The 8,368-nt window shown below is 29.3% G+C and overlaps 1 protein-coding gene across 1 annotated transcript; it reads left to right on the top strand.

The window, feature by feature from the left end:
• The first annotated feature begins 4,673 nt into the window (after nt 1-4,673).
• LOC145090491 (histone H3-like centromeric protein CENH3) lies at nt 4,674-6,379 on the top strand. The gene is made up of 7 exons (XM_079028670.1): nt 4,674-4,830; nt 4,929-4,960; nt 5,086-5,116; nt 5,191-5,321; nt 5,807-5,881; nt 5,984-6,059; nt 6,134-6,379. Exons 1-7 carry the CDS (start codon nt 4,779-4,781, stop codon nt 6,187-6,189), a joined length of 453 nt encoding a protein of 150 aa, XP_078884796.1. The 5' UTR covers nt 4,674-4,778; the 3' UTR covers nt 6,190-6,379.
• Nucleotides 6,380-8,368: the final 1,989 nt, after the last annotated feature.

The raw sequence follows: 8,368 nt of genomic DNA, 5'->3' as shown, positions 1-8,368 counted from the left end.
AATTTAACCCTTCGTCATCTTCTCTAGAACCCTAATTCCCATTTCAAATGCTAATAGAGTTCAACTGCAATTCTTACGTTTCAGTAGTTCATCTACTGAAGTCATGATCAGACAACATGTGGATTCTATGGTCAGATTGATCTTCTTGTTGATGTCTTCAACCATTTGTGGCAAGTAAGGGTGATCTTTCTTTCTATAAAGTATCCTTTAAGTTTTTTACTTTTCCTGTCATTAAGTTTCATGCTTTATAAACTTCCGTTTATGTGTTGTATATAGTATGTATGTATTTGTTTATGGGATGATTTTTTTTATTCATTTTGCAACTTCAGTTTCTTAGTTCATGTTGTGGTTTTGCTTTTTATAAAATAATTGATAATAGACATCATCTGCAAGTCCCTGTTGGTTTTACATTTCCATTCGTTATCAAATGTAGACATTGATGGGAGGTATCAAAGTGAGATTGTTTTTGTACATATAGATGTGTTCATGTAAACATTTAAATGACAAAAAAAAAGTTATTAATAAAATGTTGCATATTTATGTAATGAAGATCATCAATCATATATGTTTTTGGACTTAGAAGTTCTGGAAGGGTTGTAAGATAAGTTTAAATGGAAGCAACTATTTTCAGTCAAACAAATCAGTCACATTGATTAGTAAGCATGTTTTCTAAATACTTAGGGTTAATGACTTAGGAGGGTAATACGGTTTCCAGTTTGTCCGTATTAGGTCACTAAGTTTTTTTTGTACGTATTAGACCAATATGGTTGTTATTACCGTTTAGAAATAGTCATTTTACTGGTTTGATCCTTTTACCGGTTAAAACCAGTAAAATGACTATTTCTAAACGGTAATAACAATCCATATTGGTCTAATATGCACAAAAAAAAACCTTAGTGACCTTATACGGACAAGCTGGAAACCACCCTCCTAAGTCATTATCCTCGTTTGTTATTTAAAGATATTAATTAAACTTACTAGGGAATACAATATTTTATTGGGAAAAATACAAAACTAGCCATTTTTTCTAATTACTTATCAAAAAATAGTCAAAAAAAACTCACTTCGTCAAAAGTAGCCCACAAAATAGTAGTCAATAGAGGATGACTACGGTCAACGCTCGTTGGCTACTCTTTTCCCCTAATGAGCTACTGTTTCAATTGGCCGTTTACTTTTTCGTGGCCCATTAGCCCAAAATATATAATGAAAAAAAATTCAGATTAGGTCATTTTCCTATTGTTTTCTTTTGTTTTGCTACGTTTTTCTCTCACTGGAGTACCCGAAGAACAACCATGTTTGTCTACTTTTCTTAAAAATTTTACCGTGTTTGTGATTAGAAGTAGGTTTTGTTTATGGGGATAAAAAAAATTTTGAAAAAAATTGAAAAAAATATATATAAAACCGTACAAGTGCCCAATGCACTGTTTGTGCAGTGTCGACTTGTACACCGTAGGTTTTATATGAAACCGTACGGATGTTTTCTTTTTCGTTTTTTTAAATGGTATCAATAGAATAGAAATTGTATGTATTTTTTTGCGGTGTGTGTGTGTATATATATATATATATATATATATATATATATATATATATATATATATATATAAGGAAACCGTAGGTTTCACAAAAAAACCGTTTTTTTATTAAAAAAATTTAATAGCCAATAAACATTTGTATCCTCTTGTATGTATCTTATGATTTTTGTTTGGAAAAAAAATCGTAGGTTTTCTAAAATGTATTGTTATATATATATATATATATATATATATATATATATATATAGAGAGAGAGAGAGAGAGAGAGAGAAAGAGAGAGAGAGAGAGAGAGAGAATTAAACATCAAGTTTATTTTTTCTAAAAAAAGTCTTTATATTTTTCTATTTTTGTTTGATTTAGCCCTTTTGCATTTTTACCTGTAATCTTTTGGTTTTACATTTTTTTCCGAAAGAAACTTAGTGTTTTAAAAACCGATCGAATCAGGAACCGGAGGTGACGACTGTTGGATTTGGACCGGTTTTATAACGATTTCCTGACTGGATTGAACCGGCCGATTTTGGTAAAAAACCAGTTCAACCGGCTGAATTGAACCGGAATGGACCGGAGAGTCTTGGATTTTTGTGTTTGTTTTGGGCTTCTATGTTTGATTTTGGCTTGTATAATGATTGTTTTTATTTGTTGCATTCTATTTACGTTTGTAATACTAAAAATATGACAAGTTTTGTAATCAATATATGTAGGATAATTAAAAACATATAAAAATATAGAACCGTTTGACCATCTGGTTGAACCGGAAAACATTATCCGACCGGTTCAATTAAAAAACAGGTTTTTTAAAGATTAAAGAAACTTAATTTTTTCCAAAAAAAAATCACCTTTGGCAAACTTTTTGTTTTGTCTCATAATTTTTTTTCATGTTATTGTTGTTGTTTTTGGTGTTCTTGATAGTTTTGAACACTAAAATATGAAGATGACATCCAATATTTTTCAAAATAAAGAGAAATGATGATGTGTCTAATTCTTGTTGGCAAAATGCATATCAAAAATTATTTATAGGATGCTCATATATTTGTACAAGGTGAATAACAATGATCTAAGCTTACTTGAAATCTTAGATCGTTTGGAGTTTATAAACTCCCTTTGTGTTTGATTCTTAAACCAAGTTAAGATGTCAAAACATTTGTCTTCACTTGCTACAAACTTTGATGATTTTGTAATAAGATTTTGATATGTATTTTGCCAACGAGAATAAAAAGTATGTATTATTATGCATTTTGCGAACAATAATATGTATCATAAGTCATAAGCCACAGACCATAAATCATAAACCATAAACCATAAACCTTAAGTTCTAAACTCTAAGCCACTAACCATAAGCTATAAGCCTTAAACCATAAGTCAAAAGCCAAAAAGCTATAAGCCCTAAACCATAAACCAAAAACCCAACACCCCAAGATCATAAGCCATAACCCATAAGCAGAGGCGGATGATTTAAGGGCCATGGGAGGTGGTTTTTGGCTTCTTAATACATATATGTGTTGTATATATATATATTTTTAGTAGTTTTCTTGGCCCCTATTATATAAATTATATAATCAAAACTATATTGAAATAGCTAAGCAACTCTGAAAATTAGAAATCTATCGAATAAGATTAAATTTTGAAAAATACACAACAAAAATCAAAACCAATCCTAAAAATTAGGATATTAGTTAATTAGGAAACTAAACATTTATAAAAAGCCAAAAAATGCTATAATCCTAGTTACTAACCCCATATTTGAAAAAAAATACAAAACTTCATACTAAATAATCATCACTTCCAAGAACTTTGAAAATACCAGAAATAAAACATCGAACGTTGGAATACTCAACTACGTCTGTTTCTCAACAGAAACATAAAATGCTCACCACCCTCATCTTTGCATGCGTTTCGTCTCGCCACTCTACATTTTGCTTAAACTGAAGTGTAATCTTAAACTTTTATTGACAAGGCAGCATCCTCCATCATCAGATCTCAGGATCTGTAAGTTCTTCTTTTTGTTATAGTATAATACTTATGATGTGTAAATGAGTTTGAAGGATAACATATCATGCTTGCACTGGTCATCTACAACAATAGTTGTATGCAAATTGAAAGCTATCTATCCATTAAAATATTAAAAAGTTGAAAGCCTAGGTGAATAATTATTAAACTTATTAAATGTGCTACTTAATTTAGAAATTTTAATTTTGTTAAACATCTAATATTCTAAAAATGATTTGGAATGCAGACTAATCATTTTCCATAGTTTATCATATATTAATATTAATATTATTCCAACATTTTAATTTTACAAGACATGTAAGTCACTCTCAAAAATGTAATAAAATGGTAATTTGGAGGTTCCGTGGCATTTCATAATTAGATGGTCACAAAACAGATATTTGGTTGGTTTTTTAGGAGCAAATATTTTATAAGCACATAATGAACTAATTTATATGATTATTTATGAAGTTTTGATTTCAGCCCTTTTAATTTTAACGTTGGAGTTCCGCCCCTACCCATAAGTTTTAAGCCTTAAACTCTAAATCATAACCATGAAAGTTCTAAAATATGAAGTAAACTTTTGTCGTTGTCTAAGATTTTAAGTCAACATAGACCATTATTTTTCACCTGCTACAATCTTTAAGCATTATTTATATAGATTTTGATATTTATTTTTCCAACAAAAATTAGAAATGCACTTTTTCACTTCGTTTTGAAACAACAAATATCACATTCATATTTTAATGTTGAAAACTATCAAAAACACCATAAACAACAACAACAAAAGAAATTATAGGGATTATGAGCTAAAAAAATGTCTAAACAAAAAGGTTTGCCAAATGTAAGGGTTATTTCAAGAGAATAAAACTTCGGATTTCTTTTCGAAAAAACTTTTGTAAAACAGGAATACCACAAACTTGCTAAAATGACCAAATAAAAGAAAAATGGGAATGTAAGGACCATTTTACAAAATAATATTAATAATAATAAATTTGAGGGTTAATAAAAAAATTCGATAAATAAAGTGTTTTATGTTATTAACCCAAATTAAAATTAGAATTTAAACAGGAATATTTAAACCCAATAAGTAGAAATACGCAAATAACGACCACAAGCCGGATCCGGGTTGAGATAGTTGGATCCGAATGAAAACAAACTGAGCGGGGAAATACATGTCCTTAATTTCGAATAAGAGCAAAACCAGTCGACCGTTTCCACACCAACGGGCAGCAACTCCAACATCAAATCGAATCAACAATGGCGAGAACCAAACAACCTGCTAAACGAAGTTGGGGCAAGCGACAATCTGGTCACTATCTCGATCTCCATCTCTTGCTCTCCGATCTCGTTTTTGTTTTCAGGTTTTGTTCAAACCCTAATTTTTTTTCCTTCTCTGTGTAATTGCAGCTGGAGCATCAACTTCAACCTCAACAAGTACGGTAATGCTCTTAAAACCCCTTTCTCGTTTCAATTTTTGAATTCTTTCCATAAAATTCGTCGTTTCGAAGTTTTTCTGATGCAATGTAGTTTTATTTCTTTTTGGTTGCTTTTTGAATCGCGGCAGCCACGGAAATCTCCGAGAAAGGATCCAGGGAGTGAGTTTTTGCTCTGATTTCGATTTGTGTTATGTGTTTTTGAGTTTTCTGAATTGAAGTATTTTGGAATTTAGGTTCAGGAACTGGACAGAGGCAGAAACAGAAACCCCATCGTTTTAAGCCTGGAACTCAAGCACTTCGTGAGATTCGTCGTCTTCAGAAGACTGTTAACCTTCTCATTCCAGCTGCTCCTTTCATTCGAACTGTAAGATGTCTTTATCTATCTAATCATGTTAAACTTTTGTATGTATGTGTTTATACACATTGATTGACATCATGCTAATTCAGGCTTTAGGATTTAGCAAATATACGGAAACAAATTATGAAACTTTTGTTTACCCCTGTTTAGATTGATCCAACTTGAAAGTTGAAATTGAGAATCACTATATACAAATATCATGAAACATTAAGGATTCTAGTGATCTATATAAACTGGTTTTGTGACAAATTAACCAAATTATAACATAAAAACCTTTCTATTCATGTGGCTACAAAGTTGTGAATTACATTAACATTATACAGTAGTAAGCTTTGGTAAATCTTGTTCTTTTAAAGTTATCAAATATAGTTAATTCATGATCTAATAAATTGTATCTAATGCAACACAGATATCAAATTTGAGTGTATATATTAGATTGGAAATATTAAAGTAAGAAATCTTTAATGAAGTAATAACATTTGAGTTTGTAGGTAAAAGAGATAAGCAACTACATTGCCCCTGAAGTTACACGTTGGCAAGCTGAAGCTCTACAAGCCCTTCAAGAGGTTTCATAATAATTTCTTGATTAATTAATAAATTTCTTTTTCAATTCATCAACTTAATGAAATCTTATTACTAGAAAAACTTATATTTAAGCAAAAATTCAGGCAGCAGAAGATTACATAGTTCAGTTGTTTGAAGATTCAATGTTGTGCTCGATTCATGCAAAGCGTGTTACCCTGAGTAAGTTTTTTCATGGAGCTCGGATTGTTTGTGGACGCGACACCTGTCCTCACATTTTCTTTAATTTTTTTTAGTGAAAAAGGACATGGAATTGGCTAGAAGGCTTACGAAGAAAGGGCAACCATGGTAGTTATATTCAGAGGACAAATGTTGTATGCTGTAACAAGAAATCTTTAGGTAACTAGATTATATTAGATAATGACATTATTCCAATTTGATTATTTTATGCAAATTTAGTGTAGTAGAAAACAAATTTGGTTGAGAATTTTAATTACTTTGTTGAGTAGTAGTAATTGATGTATTTAGTGTGTTTATTTTTACATGTTGAAATTGAAAGGTTTTTATGGTTCTTGTTAAAAATAAAAGACTGAACTATTTCTGATTTGAATGAACATGCTAATTTGAAGGATTGTATGCTTTTTATACTGAAAACTTAAATAAAGAGACACTCGATCGAAAATGGTTAGTTTTTGTTGCAAATTATTTAAATTTACTAATAAAAAAAGGTTTTTATAGCAAATGATGGTTTTAATGATTGTAAACATCTTAGTGAGAGACTTAAAGAAGATGAAATGAGTATTAAACATTTGATTTGTACGAGTTTTTGGAATCAATCAAGAGTAAGATTGTAAGAGTAAAATAGCTTTGGAGACAAGTTTTAAAAAATATAATTTATGATAGTGAAGTATTTATGTAAACATAATTCTGGCTGTTTACACATCTAATGAAAAACATTACCAATATAGTAATGATAATGTTTTAGGACTAATTAAAATAATGATTAAATTTTATGGTGTAATACAAATCTTGTTAACAAATTGAAAATCATCATCATTATCTTGGTCACAAAATTCAAAATGATCTTATTTCTCTATTAGCCTATACACGAAAGACATTATGTATTTAAAATAAGACAAAATTATATGGTTGGTCTATGTGGTTTGTCAAAACGTGTTAATTGATCATAACTATATAAACCACTATGTGTTTGGTTCTTGTGGTTTATATAAACCAATTTATCTTGAAACATCAATCATTTATATATTTTTATAAGAACAATGATATTTTTTTACATACATCATTCATAAGTATAAGTGACTATCGAAAGACTCATTTAAGTGTACTATTAAAAGATACTAGTAGATTGTGATTTTGTTTTGAAGATTAGGCTTTTGCCCCCTCCATAGGAAGTTTGTTTTTCGTTCATGGCTTGCAATGACTATCACATAATTTCTTATCCCCTGGAAAACACATTCTAAAAGCCGGGTTATTACAACAAAACCCCTTTTCTCCATTCACGATGCTAGGAACACACTTCCATCCTTGTAAGGACTTTATTATCCCACTCGTGCTACCTATACACATAAAAAGCGGTTTTCAATTTGTCATTAATTATAGGATTCATTCTAAGTAGACAATAAGAACATCAATGCACATTTTAATATATAGAAATGATTTTTGTTCCATAAAATACAAAAATGAAATGAAGGTGATTCTTTTTCTGTGAAAAAGTTAAATTAAATGATGAAATAAAATATTAACCTTTTAACGTTTGTAAAGGAAATCATTATCTTATGATATACATGATAGGGTGATAATCTTTTGTTTAGTATAAAAAAACATAGTTTTAACTCTTAAGAAATTTATTGTAGTTTATCTTCTTCTTCTTTTTTGTTATAGGATACGTTTTGTTATTTTCTAGAACAAATTCGTACAATCATATAATCATAATTTTAAATCTTTTTGTCCATATGCAAGATTTGAAAGTTTAGAGGTTTTTCGGTTATGGTAAAGTTTATTTATGTTATACTTGGTAAAATTTTAAGTTTATATGTCAAAGTATCTTAAATTTACATGTAGACATTTGACCAACAACAGTAGACCTTGACTTTCAACTATAAAAATAACGAGGTTTTAAGCTTGCGCTTTGCGTTGAGAGTTTAAACAATATTTTTCTTTTGTAAAAAAATCGAATGTGTTAGAGTGAGATAGAATGTATATAACAAAAAAACATAAATAACAATGTTTTTTCTGTTTTTGACATAGCCATACACACAATAAAGTCATACCGTTCAAAAACTACCGTAACTCAAACAAGTACAAATACATACACAAACTTTGAAAACCCATCTAAATATGGAAAGATATAAGTTACATTATGACTACAAATAGTTATAAATAAAAATACATATTTTTATGTGAATAACTGAAATATGAATATTTACAAGAAACTTATTTTTATATGTTTTTCAAAATATATAATACATAAAAAGGAATATATAAAAATTAAAATAAAAAATTGGAAAAAC

The sequence above is a fragment of the Lactuca serriola genome, chromosome 2 (genome assembly GCF_051521515.1).
Source record: "Lactuca serriola cultivar US96UC23 chromosome 2, Lser_US96UC23_V15, whole genome shotgun sequence".
In the NCBI taxonomy this organism is placed as follows: domain Eukaryota; kingdom Viridiplantae; phylum Streptophyta; class Magnoliopsida; order Asterales; family Asteraceae; genus Lactuca; species Lactuca serriola.
The sequence above is the reverse complement of the archived record's forward strand: the minus strand, read 5'-3'. Positions and strand labels throughout refer to the sequence as shown.

Bases quoted from the DNA above. Each gene is read 5' to 3' on its own strand.
- LOC145090491 (XM_079028670.1), top strand. From the start codon at position 4,779: ATGGCGAGAACCAAACAACCTGCTAAACGAAGTTGGGGCAAGCGACAA. The intron at 4,961-5,085 runs GTAATGCTCTTA...GAATCGCGGCAG, and splicing joins CTTCAACCTCAACAAGTACG to CCACGGAAATCTCCGAGAAA. The intron at 5,117-5,190 runs GTGAGTTTTTGC...TTTGGAATTTAG, and splicing joins TCCGAGAAAGGATCCAGGGA to GTTCAGGAACTGGACAGAGG.